The sequence below is a fragment of the Aquila chrysaetos genome, chromosome 20 (genome assembly GCF_900496995.4).
Source record: "Aquila chrysaetos chrysaetos chromosome 20, bAquChr1.4, whole genome shotgun sequence".
Classification (NCBI taxonomy): domain Eukaryota; kingdom Metazoa; phylum Chordata; class Aves; order Accipitriformes; family Accipitridae; genus Aquila; species Aquila chrysaetos.
Window position 1 is genome coordinate 691,496 of NC_044023.1, and position 22,734 is coordinate 714,229.

The 22,734-nt window shown below is 43.4% G+C and overlaps 1 protein-coding gene and 1 long non-coding RNA gene across 8 annotated transcripts in view; one reads left to right on the forward strand and one right to left on the reverse strand.

The window, feature by feature from the left end:
- The window catches only part of LOC115353723, a 28,796-nt gene extending 15,130 nt beyond the window's left edge, over positions 1–13,666 (reverse strand). The window contains exons 1-2 of one of the 2 annotated variants that reach the window (XR_005930981.1): positions 13,553–13,666; positions 4,045–4,145 (exon numbers count right to left, since the gene is read on the reverse strand). This is a non-coding gene — a long non-coding RNA (uncharacterized LOC115353723). Of the gene's footprint in view, positions 1–1,056; positions 1,276–4,044; positions 4,146–13,552 lie in introns of those variants that run through there. The other variant, XR_005930982.1, reaches the window with a different exon arrangement.
- FAM120A (family with sequence similarity 120A) overlaps positions 13,115–22,734 on the forward strand; it is a 56,205-nt gene continuing 46,585 nt past the window's right edge. For 3 of the 6 annotated variants that reach the window (XM_030043469.2, XM_030043471.2, XM_030043470.2), the window contains exons 1-2: positions 13,117–14,027; positions 19,847–20,093. In XM_030043469.2, the coding sequence (XP_029899329.1) occupies positions 13,554–14,027; positions 19,847–20,093 (721 nt within the window). In that variant the 5' untranslated portion in view covers positions 13,117–13,553. Of the gene's footprint in view, positions 14,028–14,626; positions 14,730–19,846; positions 20,094–22,734 lie in introns of those variants that run through there. The other 3 variants (XM_030043467.2, XM_030043466.2, XM_030043472.2) reach the window with 3 other exon arrangements.

The following is a 22,734-nucleotide window of genomic DNA, read 5'->3' on the forward strand; positions in this document are numbered from 1 at the left end:
ACTGATGCTACTTGTGGTAACTCCGATGAGAGACAGCAGCAAGCAGGGCTGGTTTAGGGCAGGCTGTCCAACGATCCCCACTCGGCTGAGCTGGGTCAGGGGACAGACTTCGCAGCAAGGGCACATCGTGAAATCAAACAGGGAGTGGGTTCTTTTGGTTGTTTGGGTTTTTTTTTTTTTTTTTGCATAATGTATCTCCCTCTGTGAATGCCCATGTTCCTTACATGGTGAGAAAAACAACAAGAAATTTCCTGACCTTCCTTTATACCACCCATTATTTTGCATAGCCGTATAATATCTTTTATTAATTTCCTTTTAAAAATAAACTCTCCTATTCCTTTCAAATTCTGCATATATGCAACATCAAAGCATGTCAGTGAATTTTCCAGTCCATTTATATGCCAGCTTTCTGGTGCTGTAGTCAGATATGTTGTGGTAGTACTGCAAGCAGTAAAGATGTCCAGCTTCTCTGAAACTGCTGCAGTCCTCATTGCTGTAAGTACTGATCGCTGGGGAAACTGAGCTTCAAATACTAAAAAACCTTTCTGTGATGACCTACTGTTTTGCAGAGGGCAATGGGACCAGTGTGCTTTTTTCTTAAAGAGAAAAGACAGCCATTGTCCCTCTACTGAGATGGATCTGAGATTTATTTTTAACTTCAAACTTTTCTATGCATCATGAAAAAAGCTGAATAATTCTATTTTCATTTAGGAGGACATTACAAGAGAAAGAAAGAGTCTGATATATTTTAGATTAGAGATTCTTCTCTAAGAACAGAGGCTGTCACAGTGTAATGTCCCACACCAAAGAAAATCTTCTTTTCCCCAATGCTGTCAGCTGGGCCCAGTTCTCCACCAAGTATATTTTCAAGAATTTTTGCACTAAACTGAGAGTGCTCCAACACGATGCTTCTGGGAATTTAGATTACTCTCCCTCTGTCACTACCGTGATTATGAAGTCGTGAAGGTAGTCTGCATCATAGTGATATTATAATGATTGCTCTGAAATGGAAAAATATCACACATCTGTGTTTTCATTCTCCAGCTTGAGACATACCTTTAGGAAGTCAGTTTCTGATGACATGTTTGGGCAAACCATGCCTTATCTGCATATTTTTTTCATGTATCATCCTGATCTGGTAACTTGAATGCCATAACCAGAAAGCTATGTTAATTGTACATGTTTTTAAGTCAGCGTAGTCCAAAATGTATTCCTCAAAACTACCAGTCTCACAAAGTCTGCTTGTGTGTTTGAAAAGCCGGAGCTGTTCCGTCTCTGTTGGAGGAATCACATAATTTTTTTGTAACAACAAGAATCTCCAGCGAAGATAATCTTAGCCTCATGGATATTACATATTTCTTTTTCCTAAAAATAAAAACCACTAAGTATATGAACTGGTACTGTAAACATAAGTGCAAGTAAAAGAGTTCTACTGTTGCTGGACTCCTCTGCCCACTCGATTTCGGCAGTCAGCAAAAATACTTATTCAGTATTAAGTTACAGTAAAGAATTGTTGACCCTGGTGTAATTCAGAGCAAAGATAAAGTCAAGTCAATAGTGTTTGCTTCAGACTGTGACATTTCAGATAAAGCCTCAAAATTTGTTTGGATCATAAAAATGAAAGCATATAGAAAATATCTGTTAAAAATAAAAAAGCAGAGAGTACGCAAGCTTCTTCATAAAGTAATTTTTATTGAAATGCTCACAGTTGAGTTAGCATTATTTGCTTCTAATTTGGGCTTCATTCTAAATACTGTACGTTAACAAACTTAGACCACTTAATGCCAAGTGCTTTACACATTTCTCTCTAATTAAATTTCTCCAAAGAATCACATTACAGAAGCATTTGCCCATACAAAAAGCGCACTCTCGGAGATCCTGGGTAAAATCCAGGCACCCCTGCAGTAACTAGTAAAATTCCCATTGATCTCATTGGAGACGGGATTCTACTCTATAGGTCTTTGCTACATATGGGTAATAAAAAATTCTCTTGCTACTTATGTATTAAGTTCTTAGGTACACTATTCTAAGAAATTTAGATCTTAATGAGGTCCATGCTATCATTTACCACTTCCCTTACTAGATAAAAATAAGCGTCACTTCAGAGTTCAATAATGTCTAGTTTCAAGTATGTTTGTAATTGCTGGAATATGCAACAGATGCCAGTTTAGATAAGCTCCTAGCCTGTGGATCGAGGTAGGCATTTGCTCTAATAATCTGCAATTTTACTACAGAATTTGAGTGCGGAATTGCCTGTACAGAGCTCTGGGAGAAACGTGAACCATTAGCATTTAGGGGTACTCTTAACTGTACAGCGATATGTTCAGTAATAAGTTATAGGTGATTTGGAAGTGGAATAAAAATTAAGAAGATTTTAAATAAGCTTTATGATCTTTAATATAAGATGAGGCATAACAATTTACCTTTAATTATGAGATATTTTTCATCTGTGTGAAACATGTTGAAGTGGGCTACATTTAAAATAGTTCTGTCATTCTTCCTCTTGCAGTTTTTTGCAGCAGTTTTCTCTTCCATAACTCAGCCGTGCAGGGCTGTGGGGTTTGATGTTTCAGTTCTCGTGCAAAAGAAAAAGGTAAATTAGGGCTGGTCTAGGACAACACTGGTCAGAAATGGAAAGAGCAGGAGTGGTTCGAGATGGTACCCACTCCTGCCACTGCTCTGCGGGACATTATCATCTTGCAGCTGCAGAAATGGTAGAGGTTGTCCGAGTGCTGCTCATCTACTTCAGTGCAAAGTTACTTTCCTAACTGATATTTTTTTCAGAGTTACTGTTACCTAGTTACCAGCTAATCACAGCCTGGTAACCATTTAGAGAAATCTAGGTTTTTATTTACAACAGGGTAAGTGACCCTAAATAATCAGTCTGGTGACACTTAAGCTGTCCAACTGTAAAATAGGATGAGACTCCACACGAAATTTATTTGAAGTGTTCAGACAAAAACTGCAGTATGAAATTAATTATGATTAGTCTTGACAACACTAATTCAATTTAAAATATGCTTAACCGGTTTAAAAATAAAACTTCAGCTTCCCTTTGACTGCAACCCAGTCCTGAAGCTATTTAAGACTGCGTTGCCTATCCCGTGCCTGATTTTCTGATTTGGTTGTAAGATTACTATTAATAGACCAGAAGTGGGGTAAAAAAAAAAAAGAAAAAAGTGAAATTACCTCATTCTGCAAACACCCGTGTTTGTTTGTTTGCTTGTTTCATTTTAGAGAAGTGTTGTCAGAAGTTTAGTTTTCTGATGGGGATTAATCTTTCCCTTTTGTGACTCTGGACCATCCATCCCTCCCCGCCTACCCCCCCCCCCCCCCCCCCCCCCCCCCCCCCCCCCCCCCCCAATTCCGGCGCAGGGTTGCTAAGCGACATGTTCTTCTCTTCTGTACTTTAGCAGAGAGGAACAGATCAAAGACACCCACAGTCCTGAATTATTTTATAAATGATTTTAAAGAGACACTCTCCCGCACTGTATTATGTAGGGGGAGATCAAAAGTTGCTCTATATACTAAGAGTATCTGGAGAATTAAACTGACGTCTTCTGGAAAATAAAAATCTTGTTACTGAGAACTATGTAATATTTACTTTTTTTTTTTTTCCTTTTCAGAACTAGACGATGAATATATGCTAATTAATGTTTCTAGTTTTATGGCAGTCAAGACATTGAACGCAGGCCAGGCTGCATGTTTGTACGACTTTCAAAAGTAAGGTTTTCTGTCATCAAGTGACAAGCTTGCTGGTTTTTTAACTCTTTTCATCTCTTGCAAAAGAGTTGCTGTTATTCAAAAATATTTCATTCTCTAAATTTTAAATGCTTTCCTGACTTACATTAAAGGCAAGAAAATCACTGGGTAAATTTCAAGTGATATATCTTTAAAAGAATAAATGAGGATGAGAAAGTAATCTGTATAAATCAGGCAAAAAACCTAAACCACCAATATCTCAGACCTTTCCGAAAGGAATGAAAACCAAATGTGAACAATCTTTAATTAAAAAATCTGGAAATACATAAATTTAAACGTTACCTCTTACCAGACCAGCACTTTTCTGGCATCAGCTCAGGTCTGCTATTCTGTACAAGCTGTGAGATTTGTAAGCATATACTGGCAGTTAAGGCAAACGTTTCCTGAAACAGAAAACGGAGGAATAACTTGCCCTCGGATCTACTCGGTTTCAAACACCATCAATGTTGTAAGAGGAAAAAACCAGCACTTCATAACAAAGTGCAAGAATTTTTCAAGACTTTCATTTCCAAAGACACCATCGCTGCACAGCCTTAAGAAAAAGGAGAGGAACACAAATAACATGCTTAAAGCATTACCCAAGCAAGGGAGACAGATCATTTACGTGGAAAGCAAAACTCCTGGATCAAATGGCTGCAAAAAAGGCATCTTGAAAATTGCATGCAAAATTCTTCCCATGTGCAAATCTCATTGTTTTGTAACCAGCCACCTTATCTGCATAAACAAATGTCTCTCTTAAAGCAGTTTCAGGGGCTTGCTCACACAAACAGGTGCTCATGCAACTACAGGCACAAAATCACTGGCTTCAGGTGTAAAGTGTACATAGATGATCTCACTCTCTTTGCTGCGTGCCTGGTCGCAGAGCAGAGCTAGCTCCTCGCTCTTGTCCTATGCCTGCAATCGCACATAAAATTGAGGGTAGATTAGTGAAACCTAATACACTCTAGGACTGTAAAGGGATTAATCTCACATAAATCTTCACCAAAAAAATCAGCATTAGTATTTATTTACAAGCATTTTATTTTCCAATGAGAAAACAAGCCTCCTTTTTTTCCTGCACCAGTAAAAGTCTCTTCAAAATTCTAATTGCTTAGATTTGGCATTTAAAATCCACGGTACTACAGTTAACTTATATTCTCATAAAAGCATGTATTTTAGAAAAGGGCTTCGCCAGCTTTTCCATTTCATTACTGGATATCTATTGCACGGGCAAGATGTGTGCTTTACTCTCACTGATATAGTGTTTTATGTATAAACATCTTGACCACCACTATGTTGTCAGTGGTTAGCAGATTCGGTGTGTTTTGGCTGAATTTCTGAAGGGGAAAACTGTGACTTGCACTCTAAATATTTTTTCTGGAGAATGGATTCCTCAACAGACTATGGGCATCTTGTACAAAATACAAGTAAACATTTGGAAAGGAATTTAATGCTTCTGGCGGGTACTGACTTGCCAGCCTTGGAAACCGAAATCCCTGGGACCCGCGGCACAAGCACAGCTCTGGCACTGTGCGCTCTGCAGACCGGCCGGGTTCCCCACCGCTCCTCCTGCGTGGCTGCAACATGGAGGAAAGAAATAATGCCCGCGACAAAGAGGCACTTGCATTTCTGGCGAGCTTTTTTAAATATCCGGACCACGCTTTGTTCAGAGGTTCAGTTCGATCGAGCCAGTATTTAAGGTAAAATGTTCTGAAGCGGGGATGTCGTAACAATTTTAGTTTATTGTTATCTATGATATCAAACATCTATTACTAGTATATTTTGTTAATATTGGTAGAATTCTGGTTAATTAATGTAGGTAATTTTGAATCGCTGCTCCTTTTACTTATTTCCAGGATGCTGCAAAAAACATCTGCTGCAGCTGGGCAGCTGAATGACAGATGTGAGCAGCCAGGGCAGAGGTTTGGGCCTATGAACAAGAGACAATGCTTTTGATACGTGGGAGGGCATTGAAGGCCATTGAGAACATTAATGTTACTTCATGTTTCTACAGTGCTTTCCCTGCTTAAAGCACCACATAGACTACTAGTAATTAGTCATCTGGATGCTTCTGAAATGATCAGCAGTATCATTTAAATTGTCATTAAAATACAATTAGCAGCCCTTTGAACTGAGCGCTGTAGTTCAGAACAGTCTAATTGGTGGCTCGTGGGCCAGATCTGGACAACAGGAGGATTGTGTCTGCTTTTCCTCTTCTCTAACTGCACCAGCTCAAGGAGTACCTCGTCCCAGGAGTGGCGGCTGTGCCCGCAGGACAGACATGGAGAGCCATTATGCGACTGGAAAGGCAACAGCACAAAGTATCCCTTGTGTCCTGCCCACTGCATTGAAAAGCCTGGATTTTGTAGAGCTCATTTCAGCCTGTGCGCAGATTCAAGCCGGCACGGCCCCACAAATTTATACTTTGCAATTCAAATCAATTTAATTTTTTTTTTTTTTTTTACTTGACTTTTAGAGCACAGCTTTGTGCAGCAAGAGTCGTAGGGATGAAATAAGGGCAGTACGTGGTAAGACAAATAACTGAGCTATCTACATCTACGGATGATGCACTGGTAGACCGTGCTGGCATGTGTTTGGGTAAGATGAAGAATTTAGTTACTGTAGCAGACTGAAAGTGAAGGTCTGGCTCGGATGGCGTTCCCAAACCTGGCATCCGTATCCCACATTTAGGTAGCTAAATCTGTCACTTACATGCTTTAGACACTTGGGTTAATTGCATAAATGCCAATAAAAATGACATGTTTTTAAAGTGTTAGATGTGTAAATAGCTGCTCTTCTGAAATGGCCACAGTATATATTTTTAGCTCCTATGTGCTCTTCCGATGATACCACTTGCAAATGCATCGTATTTGTTGTAGCATCTAGCTATAGTAATGTATTAGTATCCGTTTGTAATACTATTGATGCTCCTGCAAAAAGCGCTGTAGAATATACTTTAAATACTGGCTTTTTGTACGTCTCACACAACTATTCATTAATACCAACGGAACAGCGTGCTACTGTTCCAGGTTTTTGAAGAACCAGTGCTATTGCTCTCCACCAGCTCCTGTTGCCTGCTTCATAATGCCTTTATTAGTTATGCTTTTACTCTTGAAAATTCAAATTTAGAATTGAAAATTTTCACGCTTTTGTTTTTTAAAAATAATTAAAGGCAGCGAATGGACCTGATGTAATCTGTATACTGTGTGCCACGGCTAAGTATCCACTGCTGTGAAAGCGCTGCTTGTTCTCTGAAAGGAGGAATTCTTTCAGACGGCGTCACTTGCCCCCTCCTCTGCGAGGCTGCTTTTCCCATACACTCGGAGGACTCGCTGCCAGTCGTTTTCTTGCTCTAGAAGTTTGCTGGAGCAATACTGTCATTTACCCCATGTTTGTACAGGGCCTAGCTCCTAACGGGTTGGCCTCTACGTACAATCAAAAATTTCACATTTGAGTGTAGCAGTGGCTCTACTAAAGTACGATGGCTTTTTACTCATCTTTTCTTTGGATTAGTCCTTGGACTACATAGTGCTTCATCTTAACGTGGGCTTCACAGCAGGCTTTCGTAGAAGTTCTTTTCTCTTCCTCTGCCATTCACGTAGCAAGCGGCGTGCTTTCAGATATGCCCTGACTACAAAAGATTTCAGTGTTGGCCTGGCATGTTTTACTAGTATTTGAATGGTCTAAAGAAATTATTTGGAAAGCAGCAGATGCCTTTGGAAAAGAGGGAGAGGAAAAAAATAGACTCGAAGAGGATATTAATGGGTCAACTAGCCCGAGAAAATAGAAAAAAGTGCAATTCAGAAGTGGTTGCCAACAAGCGGTCTTGTAATATCCGCCCAGGAAGATAACGCAGCCCCTCGTGATGCTGTTTTTGTGGCATTACGCCTTCACTCCCTCTCTCTGCATTCACCATTCTATACAAGAAACGTAAATTGTTGCCCAGTTCATTCAAATACAGTACACTTCCTAAACCTGCTTTTTTCAAACAAACACACAAAATACGTATCGGTTCAGGAGGAACAAGAGACCAGGTACTCGAAAATGTGATGCGGGGTTTGTCATAGCCACAACTCTTAGAATAGGCACTCCAGGGGAGCTGTTTGCTAGTGTTTTGCATTGGTAATTGTTAGTGATACTAAAAAAAAGTCTGTCTGGTGGATGACAGACAACACACCAAAACACAGGCCAACAACCATAATGGAGAAAGTATTACAAGGAGCTCACAGCAAAATTAAGATGCCAAGTGAAATTCCCAAATAATATGAAGACACTGAAAAAAAAGTCTTTGTTCCACCACTGGTGTCTTTGCTGGGCTTCTGCCCTGGTGTCAGCCATTTGGATTAGCCTCCTCTTCACGGGAAGCTATCAGGGACAGCGTACAGGAGACACTCTCAATGTGCAAGAACTGAGGAGGATTTAGCAATTTTGGGAAAGACTGACAGTTCTTAAATAACTTACTGCAATTAACAAAGGGCCAGAAATGTGAGAAAATCTCTGAAGAATTAATCAAGAATCAACAGCAGTTTGTCTTGATAGCAAAGGCGGACACATAAAATAAAACACCTTACGACAAAATGGCTTTTGCCTGTGTGAAAAATGGAATGAGGAAGAACACACTCTGGATAAATCTGCATTCTGTTAAGGTAAATAAAAAAGTAGATGCCAGTAGGAGGGGGGGAAAAAAGAAAAGACTTCTTCCTGTATGGTCACCACTGGGCAAGCGCAAGGAGAGCAGACTTCCTGAGAGCCAGAATAGCACCCCTATCTTAGATGGGCAAAGAAGAAGTAGGATTTACTGTCAACTCTCACAAAACATTAAAGGTCTATTAGGCCAGCTGGTAAGGGAGAATGAAAAAAACCAAAAAATCAGTGGACTGCAGTTTCCTGTGCATCCCCTACAGCCTTTGCTAACAGTGCTCAACCAGTGGCTTAAGCTAAAAGAGACGGAGAGCTTGAGAAAGGCACACATTCTACGTGGCCAATGCAAGAACAGCACTGAAAAGCAAATTAAGATGCTGCAAAGCAATCCATCACCAAAATTCATAGCGGCCGGTGAGAAAGTGCAGAAGAATATTCTACTCTCTAGCACTAGTCTCCTGCAAAAAGTTCCTTGCTGTGGCAAAACAGAGCGGATACGTACACGTACACAGCCAACAGAAAAGGCTTGATACCAGCAAAAAGATGCAAGTCATATTCACCAGACATCAGTACAACTAGTTTCTCACAATTTGAAGTTATGGTGGAAGTTTAATTTTAAATTAATGCTTGATGGGGGAGAGCAGATCAGCTGAAACTAAAAACTTCGGCAAAGTCTTATTTGCAAAGAGAAAGTTTTACAAAAGAAACTGTGGGAATTGATATCACCCAATTGCTGCTGGAAGAATAATATTCCTTCTTGTTGACTAACAAAAAAATTAACTGTTAGCAATAAATCTATTTAAGCTGACAAATCACCCATGGGTTTCTGCAATCTTACATCTTGCAGAAAGCTGAGAAAGGAAGAAGTTCCAGAAATAGACTGAAACTCCTCTAAGAGCTGATGCTGATGGAGAGACTGATAAGCATTTAAATGACTCAGTTAGGTGTTTCCCATATACACGTTTTTTTGTCCTAAGAGGAAAATATTCCATCATAGGTATCAATCACAGATATTTGAAAAAAGTTATTGCATGCTAAAGTGAGATGGTATTTGTAGATATTTTGGAAGGCTATAGAGAGATACCTGAACATGAAAATGAGATACCTGAACATGGAAATTCTTCAGTTGTATAAATTTTCTGTGTTTGTATATGGTTTAACTCCACCAACCTAAGATACAAGAAAGGGATGTCTCACCTGGTAGCAACTACTATGATACAAAATTAGAGCAAGACTACAATGAGTGACAAATTTTGTCCCCCCAAATTTTTTAAAAACTAAGTAGTTCTTCTTCAATTTCTACTATTTTCGCAACTATTTTAGACTAAGTGGCAGGCATGCCTATAACTTAAACAAGCAAACAAAGGAAATCACTTGAGACAACATACGTACTGAGGATGAAGGTAAATCATCCTGCAGAATTGTCCCAGTACAATTTTCCTGGTTTTATATAAATCACATGAAGGTTCTGCAAGCTTCTGTAAGCAAAGTTGTTAATAAGTAGATATGCAAGCAATACACCATAGGAGAAGCAAGGGCCAGTTTCATTGCTGCATGCTATTTACCCCTACTACAGTCAAATGCTCCAGATGACAGGGAAGGGAAACAGGGCAGCTAATAATAGTCATAGCTAACAGCAGAATGTTAACATTCATTGGAAGTTTATTTGGAAATGTCTGCATTTAAATTTAGTACCGGAATAATAAGACATTATTTCACTTTGAGCACTGAAGTAACAATGCAGAAAAGTATCTTTCCCACAGGATGAACCCACGGCTGCTCACAGACCCAGCAGTCAGGAGGAGGACTGGGAGTTTTTCTCCTGCAGCAGCAAGAACTGGGAAGTTCTGGGGCAGCAGCTCCATGGTGAGACACACCAGGGTGAGAAAGGAGGAGAAATATTAAGGGAAATCATGTGAAGCAACTGTTTCCCATGGATAATATGCGTATCAGTTATTCCCAGGCAAATGTACCTGTCAAGGTTACCATGGATAGCCTATTCCACAGCCTACGTCCATATTCATCTCACAGTGGGACCAAGTTTCGTTAACAGAGGAATCAAGACTAAAATGATAACATTCATCTCTGTGTTCTTGCCCTGACATGGTTATTCATTAGGAGTTCTTCCTAATGACTGTTCAGTTCCTTCCTTCTAGGGAGCCACTCCTAATTCTCTTCTATTCAGGTTGGATAATGAGTCACTGGCTTTAATGTTAATCTTTATTAACCCTTCCCTTACACAACCGACATCTAGTAACTGTGAAATGTGTTGTGTCTCAGTGCTGAGAAAGCAAGCTCTTCAATGAGTTTTCCTCTGTTGTGCCATTTTCTTATCTGCAGATAACGCGATGAATCCTGCAGGCTTTCTGCCCCTGGTTGATGAAAAAACACCTTGTCTTCATGCCTTTGGCTAGTCGCTCTTTTAAGTCTATCTTAGTCTACCTGTTTTCCAGTGTAATTTTGCTGTCCCTAAATTACACTTCTGTTGCCTTCTTGTCTGGCCAAAGGTTTAGTTGCAGGAAAACAGCTATTTGTGTCAAATAAATAACTTCTTTAAGCACCTTGTTCCCCCTTCTGTTTTTCCTCTCTCTTCTGTTTTCTTTTGGGGAGGGAGGGTCATGCTTGTGGATGGGCACACGAGGCCGGCAGCGTTCAGTTCTGCTGTGTCTACCTAACTCCAGGGGAAGTGTCAGGACGTTAACAGCCAGGCTTCTGATGGCAGATGCTTTTGACTAGTTTTCCTTCTTAAACAACAACAAAACAAAAAAAACCCCAAACAAGTAAGCTTAGGAGGTATTTTATTTATACATGACTTGCCATTCCTAAGACTGTTGAACCTAAATATCCTGTGAGACAATTAATGACTCAAGTATTGAATTCTTCTTGCATCAACTATTGCTCACTTCTTAAGACTAATTAGAGAATGGCCTGTCCTGGTTTTGATCAAACTTTGTACTATTTGGTTAGAGCATTGAATACACGTAGGCATATCTGATCACCTGCTTTTTATGCACTTCAGGTATGGCAGAACTTGTTCTTTTGACCAAATTTTGGTGTGTTTCAGGCTATTTGGAATTCTGAATTTCCTTCCACTTGATCCTCTTTCCTTCTATTAGCACTGTTAGTCTACCACCACATTTTGTGTGTCTTTCAAGGTGTTCTACAGTGTTTTATTATTTTGATGTTATCGTAACATGTGCCTACTCTAGGAAGTCTAAGAGAAAAGTAGTTTGAAAAGAGATCAGACTATTTACTTAGGAAACCACACTCTCAGATTATTACCAACACAGGTTTCTAGGAAGAAACGTGTATTTCTCATTGACTATGTCCATAGCTTTTGCAGTTGTCTTTATTTCACCATCCTTATTCTGTACCAGGTGGTCTCGAATAAACATCCACCGAGCAGCCTTGTGTTAGTGCTGCACTGCCTGCGAGCGAACCAACCCACTCCTTAAGAAATAGCTATTCCCCAGTGGGAATATTTACTGTAAGTGCCAATCCAGCCTGACTGAAGTCTCATTAGCAATACATCTTTTCCTGATTAATAAAGTATTAATGTGAATATACAGCATGTGCAGCTTGACATTTTCTTGACACCTGCACAGCAGAGAACTACTCAGACGCTATGTTATTATTTCAGTGACAAACTGCATGCAACTTCTGAAGCTTGGACGCAACCCTAATCTCAGCCTAGTAAAAAATAATGTCATCTGGCTGAACCTCAAGAAAGGTAATTCCTCACTGCCTGTGCAGAAAAGAACGGGTTTTTTTTTCCCCAGTAGTTTAGGTTTATGCTCATTTACCAGTCACGACAAGAGCTCAGCTAACCTGCGGATGGCAGGCCTCAAGGTGCAAGCAGCCACTTTTAAATCTGTTCAGGGCGGAAAGGCCATGCAGATCAGCTGCAAGTTCCACCGGCAGCAGTAAATACCCGGTTGCGGGCGAGGCCAAGAGAGCCTGTAATTATTATTTGTAAATAACGGCCGTGACTGCCCTTTCCGTCAAGAGGGGAGGGAACGCTCAGAGCCGCTCAGAGAGCCCGAGGCCGAGGCCGGCGGGGCCGGAGGGCCCGGGGCTCTGCGGCGCCCCGCGCCCGGCCGAACGGCCCCGCGGGTATTTCTGCCGTCAACGGCAGCGCGGCCGCCGCTCGCCGGGGCCCCGTCACGGCCGGGGTCCTCGGAGCCGCGGGGCAACGACAGGCGCCCCGGGGCGCCGCTTCCCCGGCTCGCCCTCGCCATGGCGGCGGCGGCCGCGCCGCGCCGCCCCGGCCGCTGGCGGCAGCGGGGCCGAAGAGGAACGCCGCTGCCCGGGAACTCGCGGCGCGGCCCGACCCGGCCCGGCCCGGCCCGGCCCGCCGCGGCGGCCCCTGGGGCCAGCGGCGCCGCGGAAGCGGTGGCCAAGACGGCGAGGGGCGGCGAGCTCGCCGGGCTCGCCCCGGCGCGGCGCGGCCGGGCCCGAGCGGGCTCCCGCCGCCCCCCGCGCGGCCGCTCGCCTCCCTCCGCCACTCCCCCGCCGCCCCCCGAGCCCCCTCCCCTTCCCCGCCACCCGCTTCCGCCCGCGCTCCCGCGCATGCTTGGGTTATGCAACCGCCGCGGCGGGCGGGCTGCGCGGGCCCCGCCGCCCCAGTGCCGCAGGGCAGGGCAGGGCAGCGCGGGGGGCCGTGAGGGCGGCGGGCACCGGGCACCGGGCCGGCGGCGGCGGCGCTCGGGGCGCGCTCTCCGCCCCCCCCCCGGCGCCCCGTGTGCGCGCCCCGCGCTGCCTGTGAGTGGCAGCGGCGGCCGCCGCCAAGTCCCGCCTGTTCCGCTCTCCCTGCCGCAGGCGGCGGCGGCGGCGGGTTGGCTTCCTGCGCGCTGTGCCGCTCCCCCTCCCCCCGGCAGTCGGAGCCGCAGCGGCAGCAGCCCGGATCCCCGAGCCATGGCTCTGTGAGAGCAGCACATGGCGGCCGCAGCAGCCATGAGCCCCCCACTAATCCATACAACTCCCCCCTGAACGGCCACCGACGGCAGCCAGCGCTCCCACCCGGCTCCACCGCTCCCACCGCCCACCCGCAACTACAGCCGCCGCCGCCGCGCCGCCCGGCCCGAGCCCAGACCCCGCCGCCGCCGCTGCCGCCGCCGGGCCCCCGCTCGCCCGCCCGCCGCCGCTGCCGCCGCCGCCGCCCGGTCCTCACCATGGGAGTGCAGGGTTTCCAGGACTACATCGAGAAGCACTGCCCCAGCGCCGTGGTGCCCGTCGAGCTGCAGAAGCTGGCGCGGGGCAGCCTCGTGGGTGGGGGCCGCCAGCGGCCCCCCCAGACCCCGCTGCGCCTCCTCATCGACGCCGACAACTGCCTGCACCGGCTCTACGGCGGCTTCTACACGGACTGGGTGAGCGGCGGGCAGTGGAACCACATGCTGGGCTACCTGGCGGCCCTGGCCAAGGCCTGCTTCAACGGCAACATCGAGCTCTTCGTCTTCTTCAACGGCGCCCTGGAGAAGGCCCGGCTCCACGAGTGGGTGAAGCGCCAGGGCAACGAGCGCCAGACGGCGCAGCAGATCGTCAGCCACGTCCAGAACAAGGGCACCCCGCCGCCCAAGGTCTGGTTCCTACCGCCCGTCTGCATGGCGCACTGCATCCGCCTGGCCCTCATCCGCTTCCACATCAAGGTGAGGAGGAGACGGGCCTCCCGCCCGTCCCGCGCCGCCCCAGCCCCCCCGGGGGCCGCCAGCGCCCCCTCCCCGCCGCTCCCCTCTAACGGCGCCGCCGCTCTAAGATGGCACCGGGGGCTGCCCCGGGCCTTGCCGGTTGCCCGGGCGGCGCGGGGGGGGGGCACCCTGCCTCTCCCCTCAGCGCCTCAAAATGTCGTCGAGGCCCGCGGGGGCGGCCCGCGTTTCGGCAGCCTCAATCCCCGGGGGATTTGGCTATTTTTGCGGCGCTGCCGGTCACCCCGCCGCCCCGCGCAGGCCGGAGGCCTGCGCGGGGCGGCGGGGCGACCGGCAGCGCCCAGGGCCTCCCGGATTCCCCTGGCTGTGAAGCCAGGCCCAGCAGCAGGGAGGTTTTTTGCCTCCATGTTCTTTCGGGGCCGCCGCTCCGTTGACTCAAAATGTCCCTTCTTGCCCAGGGCCCCCTCCGCTCGGGGGGGTGGCGAGGCTCGGACTTTGGTACGGCAGGTGAGCCGAAAGCACCGTAATCTCATCAATTGTTAAGGTGAAGGGGGGAAAAAAAAGGGGGAAAAAAAATTCAGTTTAGTTATCGCGCACGGCGGATCTGCAACAAGTTCCCTACTGAGGCGAGGTGTCTAAACTTGCGCTGGAGGTGAAATCGCTCGCTCCAAAATACAGAGAGGTTCCAGTTTCGTGTTTATGAAGGTGAGGGTTTTGCTCAGCATTGCCTAGATGCGTTAACGGGCTTTTGACTGAGTGTGGAATAATTAATTCATTCCTTACTCCGTAACGGCAAACACTTCCAGTTTGTGGGGTCAGGAGCACCGATCTGACAGTTCTTCATTTAAAGTTCTCATTTTAAGGGGCAGCTTCTGTTTTCTGATAACAGAAGCGACGCTCGAGGCGGGAGCTGGGGTCTGCGGTGATCTTGCCCTGACACCAAGGCCACGATTTCAAAGGTTGCAGAACATTAACGTGTCGCATCTCTCTGTACAGTGTCCGTGATTTATGATGGTTTCTGTTAAGCCGAGCGGTTGTGTATATTGAAACACAAGACGCTAGAAAAACAAGCCCTGGGATGAAGCTGCAATTTTAAGAGTTGCTTGCTTGCCTTCCCGCTAGGGAGGGAAGAGCAGTGGGAGTGGAGTGCATACTCGTAGACTTTATTATCGTAAATTACTTGTGTGTAGAGAAATATTATGCAACCTTTAGAGTTGCACGCTTGATCACTTAGCAGCAGCTTAACGTTATCTGGCTTTTGTACTGCCCTTTTGGCGGATTAGAAAAATTCTGGCCAGGTTGCAGTCCTGGGGTAAAGATGACTCTCTGGAAGGAGCTCACCCAAAAGGTGACTTTGGGTGAAGTTTCTGCTAGTTCCGCCAATGGGGCGAGAGTTGCTGTTGCTCCCTCTTAGCACCCTGCTCGCTCGGCCAGACCCATTCTTGAAGGAAAGCGTTCCCTTCAGCTCCCAGCTTGCCGAGCTGGTGTAAAGCCACCCCGGGCAGCCCGGTCGGCAGTGGAAGTCCCACCCTGCGGTGGTCCCGGCCCTGCTCGGCCCTGCCATGGCGGGGATTGGCCCGCCGGGGCCGAGCGGGGCCGGGACCACCGCACCAGGCGAAGCGTGTGTGGAACAAACTGGAATTGGAGGCGAAGCTTGTTCTTGCAGGGCGCGTCGAGCTCCACCGAACGTGCTGTCTTGGGCTTGGCGCTTGGTTAAAGTGAAGAGGTTATGGCTGCGTCTGCTGTAGTACTGTTTTCCTGGTCAGCGTAGAAGTGAAATCATGTGCGTGTTTTGGATATGAATGATGATGGGAATTTGAATGATAGAAAAAACATCTTCTCATTTGAACTACCCCCCCCCCCCCCCCCCCGTAGCTAGGAAATACTTTTATTCTTTAAGCAAAAAGTTTTAGGGACTAAGCAGTGAAAGTATTTACCTTGATCTGGTTGAGGGTGCATTATAAATCTTCCTTAATTTGTTATTAAGACTTAGAGATCATTAGTAAAAGCAATGAATGGAGTATATTAAAAGCAAAAAAAAATTCTTAATGTATTCAACTGGATGCTTCAATGCAATATTGAAATGCATAGTACACAACAGGAAGCCAGCTGTTTTGATATTGATAGAAATTTGGTATTTGTGGCATGTTGAACTAGCTGTTAGTCTTTTAAATGCATTCTGTCTCAGACTTGGTTCGTTTCTGTTGAAGTACATTGCATCTGAATAAAGTTGCCACATTTGACAACAGTGTCACCTGTAGCACTTGTTTACTTTCAAGCTTAGCTGCAGCATTAGCTCCTTTACGATTTCTCAGTAATAGGGCCTTATTCTTAATCTCTGGAAACAGTTTTAGGAGTGAGAGGACATATCATACTGAGTCCTTTTTCTGCTGTTTTAAAAACAACCAAAACCAAACACAAAACCCCACAATTTTGGTGGGGAAGATTTGAGGGGTGGATATTTGTCTGCTTTAGGTTAGCACTGGGAGTTGGCAAGTGCTTATTACCAAATACTAATGTGTGTCCGGGGGAGAGTTTGTTGCTGTTAGGAACGTTCATATCAGTGAGCCATCGCTGTGCATGTCCAAACTGCACTGGTCCTCTGAATTGGTCAGCCTTGGGGATGGGGAGGGTATCAGCAATTCCCATTTGATGCTTCATTTGTAGAGCTGTTGAGAAACTGTGGATAGCTCTGTCTTTAATTGATTCATTTTCAGGTTAGGAAGTATATTTCATGGTTATAGTGGTAACATGCATAATACATGTCAAAGATACTGCTGAACCTAAGTCACATTCTTTTTCTGCTTTTCTTCTTCTCTTACACAATGTATTATCTTTCTAAATCTGGTTTGTTGCCTATAACTATCTTTCTTTAAACCTTACCCCAGTTTTATTCATGTTCTCCCTCATGCTCACTTTTCAGCAACACTCCTGGTGGGCAAAGAGCAAATGCATCTTCAAGGAGTGATTTTTGTTTGCGTGTATGGGTGATTTTTTTTTATTTACATATGCATAAGACAGTTGTGAAATTCTAGTGTTTTCTCACTTTGTTTTGAGAAGTTTGGTTTGAGAATACTGATTAACTTTAAATATGAAACTGATTTTCATATTTGCAGGAAACATTTGAGTCTTCAGTAGAAGGCTTCTGTGCCAAGCTAGGAACTGGCTACGAAATTGATCTATTTTGGTAATTAGAGGGGAGAAAAAGAGTAATGTCTTCCATCCAGAACAATTATAAATGACTTGCAGATGGTTTCAGCAGGATGTAAAAATAACAGGTTCCTCCAACTTATAACAAATACCCTATTGGTTCTTAGCTTAATTGTGACCTGGTATTTTTCTGTTTGGGGGAGGGGGGAATAAGTCTTAAAAGAAACTTGTATGCAAAGCAGGTTTGCTAAAATTTAAATACTTAAGCAGTGCAGATCTTAACATCTTTAATACTTTGGTGAGACTTTGTTTTGTTCTTAGTATCTAAACATGCATGTGCCTGTTTACTTGGGCAGGATTCTCTTTCTCTCTTTCTGATCCAGCACCATTACTGTTTACACAAGATTTAGACTTGAAAATGATTCCAAACTCCTGGCTGTGATTTCCCCCACGTCCCCCCTCCCTGGGTTGATTTTGAAGTGTGCATGTTCCCTGGGTGTAGTTGCATCTTCAGACTCTACTTTTGTGAGAGCTGTAAGCTGTTCCTCTGACTCTCATCCTGTCAGAGTTTTCTGTTGCAGGTTAACTGTACCTTGGTAAATACAGCTCTTTCCCCTGTGACAGTTCAATTATTTGAATGTGGATTCTGCTATTACCTAAACATACTGCAGGTTCATGCTCATAGCTTGCTGTGTCAGATAGCTCTATAAAATTGGGAGGGAGGGAACTGGAGGCTGTGGAGGTAGAGGAAATAGTTTATAGGAGATCAGAGTGGGCCACACACCGAGTTTTCTCTTGTATTATCTGCACACCCATGTCACACCTACTGCTGCAAAAAGAGTTCTTACTTTGTTTTTTATAGATGATCTGTGCTTGTCGTGCATGGAAAGATGTTGATTTTAGATACATGTACATAATTTAAATCTATCTACTCAATAAAAAAAGCATTTGGGGAATTTTCCTACTTTAAAACATGTAAAGGCTGGGGGGAATGGCAAAGCTAAAATTGCCTTCCTTGAGTTAGTAACTGTATAAATCTGATAACTTCAAGTTTTTCCAAAGATGTTCACAGTCTCTTCCAATTCTGTGTACAGCAGCCACACGTTATGCTAGGTGACAGTATTATTAGAAAAATGAACACGCTTGTTTTTCTCACAAACAAAAGTAAATTTCAAAAACACTCTGATACAGTCCATCAAGCATGTTTCTGAAGAAGTAACAATTTTCTTAAGACTGTGAGGTGGTAGCATTAGGAGTAGAGAGAGCTTAGTGAGCTGGTTATTGATCGTAGGAATATCTTGGAGAGTGAGGTGCTGGCTGTTCAGCTGCTCAGGATTTTGCTTGAAAGGGAACATCTTGTGAAGCTACATGGGAAAAGCAAAATTCTGCATACCTCTCCGGAAGACTGTAATTCAATGTCAGGTTCAGAAAGTGTAAGGCATGAGAAGAGGGTCACTGTAAACTTGCTGTTGAACAAAAACTCTGCTGAGAGGTAGATGACTGCGGGAGCGTTGGAGTGGGCTGTGGAGGTGTAGGATCCTCGCTCATGTTCTGCAGGGCTTCAGCTGCGGAGGAAATAAATAGCATCACTGCCACTAACACTGTAGTTATTCATGCATACTGTGGAGACTGAAGCTAATAGTTTCGTACTAATCTGTTTTGGGATAGCTTACTATCTACGTTTTTGTTAAAATCGAATACTTGGTGAGGGTAGGTTATACCAACACCCAACTTCTGTGGGGTTTTCTGAATCGCTGTATGTTTATTATGTATGTAGATGGTAAAAGCATTAGGCATCAAAAGCACTCAGCTGGCTTTATTTTTGTGTGCTTGTATGCAAACTGTAGTTGTAATCGTTCCTGATGGTGTGTAGAAATGCAGGACTGTAGGTACTAACCTGTCATCATGGCGTTTTTTGTTTTAGTGTAATCTTCTTGATAAGAAAGGGTTGCTTTTATATTTCCAACATTAGGAATTGGCCCATGTCTCCCCTGCACAACACGTCTGTTCTAGTCATCTGATTGCCATAGCCTAAAATATGTGCTTTGCTAGGCAACGTGAGTTGAGAGGTGAAGTTTGGGCTATAAACTTGAAGCAATTTGCACCATCAGAGGCAGTTGTGCATAAATGACTAGGCTGAAAGTGGAAAGAGGAAAAAATTTGGCTTAACACAGCAAGGTAGACATTTGAAAGGTCAAGAAAGTTACATCTGTTCATCTAGGGTTATGTTTGTTTCTTCTAAAACAAGGCTGCAAAACTTTAAAAGTGATCATGTGATTGCTTTTTAAGGGGGCATCTTGGCTTGCTGAACTGCTTAAGTATCCGCAGCCTTAAGATTTTTCCCGTGAGTTAATACAGACATTGGTATAGTAATATGTTTAGAGTTTGAGCGTTTCTCTTAATAAACAATTACTTCAGATGATTTCAGTAATACGGAATGCCACTTCAGTGTGTAGGCTTCCAGAACTGTGTATTGTGTTTCTGAGCGCTTCTTACATCCTGCCCATATGTGCTGTGTCACTGGATTTTTTTTTTTCTAATTACTTTATATGTACTGCAAATGTTTCAAATACACGTATATAGTTTCAGAAAGACTCGCTATATCGTAATACGTGTGATAAATCAGTACTGCAATTTAACACTGTAGCTAATTACTCTGTCTTCCACTATAGGTTGCACAGAGCATTGAGGATCATCATCAAGAAGTAATTGCTTTCTGCAGAGAAAAAGGTTTCCATGGTTTGGTTGCATATGACTCCGATTATGCATTGTGCAACATCCCTTACTACTTCAGTGCCCATGCCCTAAAACTGAGCCGTAATGGGAAAAGTCTCACAACAAGCCAATACCTAATGCATGAAGTTGCCAAGCAACTGGACCTGAATCCAAATCGCTTTCCTATTTTTGCTGCTCTTTTAGGTAAGTGAAGTAATAAAAAAAACTCGATGCTGCTAGTCAGACTTATGATTTCAGTTTCTATTAACTGTCTTAAAATATGTGTGTATAATTTGACAAAGCACCTAGGGAAAGACATCCCTTTGTTTCAGACATTCCTACTATACTTGAGGTGGGCTGGATGCGTTTTTATGAGGTCAGACATGCCGAATTTGTAGAGACCTGTGAGCGATGCAAATTGTGGCTGTCTAGAAACAAGAGTAGAAAGTAAAAATTCTGCAAAGCTCTGCCTAGCCAAAATGTTCTTGGAGGGGGGGGGCGGGATTGGGGATTGGGACAATTGTGGTTCTACTAGTTTTGGTCTTATATAGTATATGAGGTCTACTTTTAATAATATGCCTTCCAGACTGTTTTGTATTCTACCTAAAAATAACATATATGGAGTGAAGATGTTTGGATTGCAGGGGCTTTTTTTCCCTCAGAAATGAATATTGGACAAATACGACAGCATGTCAGTTGCACCAGAAATAAATTATACTATTTTTATATATTTATATACTAAATTATACAGAAATGTGAAACTCCACATTTCTGAAAGCACAGGCAACCAGCATCCTACTATTCCATTAGTTTTGTTTGGATAGTATCTTAGCACTCCTTCGTCTAATGCTAAATGGTGTAGTATCTTTAAGGAGCATAGATAGGAAGGACTTCAGTTTCACATCTCTGCTTAAATGGGACAATTTTAACACACGTTATTACCACAGTAGTGGTAGAGAATAGCTGTCATGCTCTCTCAGATGGAAGAGTGAATTAATTACTAATAAAGTTGACTGCAGTGAGTAAGATCTATTTAGAACAGCATTCTAACTTCTTTTTGGGTAAATAAGCATGGAGTAGCCATGTTCTTGATCTTGTCATACTGAGCAAACAAATTAAGAAAACTGGATTTTCTTTTTATTTTCTCACTGACTTTGTATGGGTACATGATAGAAGAGTAAAACTTATCGTTTGAAAGCTGTGAATGAGAGAGGCTATGTATTATTGCTTTAGCATACTAATATTTTAGTAGTCTTTAACATTAAATTGTTTCTAGTCCAGGCAGGTACCTTCCATGTTAAGAAGGAAAGAACCAATGCATCTTACTTTAGAAAGCCACAAGTATTTGACTAGTTGAAGTTGCTCTTTGTTAGTATATGTTTTTTCATATCCAGAATGGTTACCTGCCTACATGGCTGCATGGAAGAATGGCAGATGATTGGCTAAGCTGCAATTTAAAACAAAAACTCTCTGTAAATTGCATGACAGACTACTATTGCTAGGCTTTGTTTTGGAGTCTATAAATAAGTTGTTGCATGCCAATTCAGTGAGTAAGAATTACTGCTTGAAAAGCAGTTTCACAGTTGCAGATACGCTTTATGGAATTAATGTGAAATACATGTGAGTGACATCGTTGTAACTTGTCACAGAATTACAGCTGCATGGCCAGTTGAGGCATTGCTTGATTATATTAAATGGTAGGTGAAAAATATTCTGGTAAATTTTCTGAAGGTTTTGTAGTTTTATGCAAGAAGCTGTTGAATATTTTTCTCTCTTTATATCTTGCACTACAAATTACTTTTCAGCTTGCTCTTAGGAGAAGGAAACTTGAGGTTGTTTCACATGATTACTAGAGAGATATTTTGTAGCTTTTTTTTTTCCAAATTGGTACAAAGGTTAAAAAAAAAAACCAGTTCAGCTACAAGTTTAGTTTCATGTGTTCTTTTGCATTTCTTTTGTGTGTGTATTCAGTATGAGTAAGCAGAATAAAGTTTATGGAAGTCAAGGTTAGAACAGAAGATACTTCGGAGGTCTTCCTGTGATGAGGTGTTTGTTTGTTTTTTTATATTATTGAATATTAGGAAACCTAGGTATTTGGTGATCTAAACAATGCTTATATAAGCTTACAGCAAACAGATACTGTTTGACTTAAAGTACTGGCAACATTTTTTAACTTTTGCAACCTTAGGAATATAGTAACCTCAGGTTTTTTTAAATGAAATACTAAATGCATACAGGCACTTAATTTTGTGTAGTGTAGCATCTGTTTAAAGCAGGGTAGCTCATTCAGATCTAAATTTTTATATTTCTATATAATATCTGAGGGCTTGTCTGGCTTCACAGGTTATTCTGCCCTTGCTCCTGTGGCCTCTTTGGGTCTCTTTTGAACCTGATAAGTAGAATAAAGAAAATCACAATGGGAAAGAATAAGTGAGAGGCATGGGAAGGCATACGAATTTTTTACATTGCTCTTCTGTTCTGGGTACACCAGTGTAACTCCCCATGCTAGTACTTTGTTTAGGAATAAATTAATGTATTCTGAAATAATTGCAGTTAAGATGCTGGTTTAATGTTTACAATTACAGAAGGCCAAAACTGTCACAACAGCTGTATCCAGCTTTAAGTCTGCAAATCTATTTCCCTGTATACAGAAAGCTCAAACTTCTTTGTCTTCAGATACTTTCTTGTCATTAGCTTCAAGGGTCAATTTGGGGATGCTGAAAAGAGGAAAAAAATCTTGAATGATTCAGCCAAACATTCAGCAGTTGGAGGAGCCTGAGGAACGACACCTAACTGGTCAATTAAAAAAATATTCTCAACGGCAGATTATTTGGGATTAGGATAT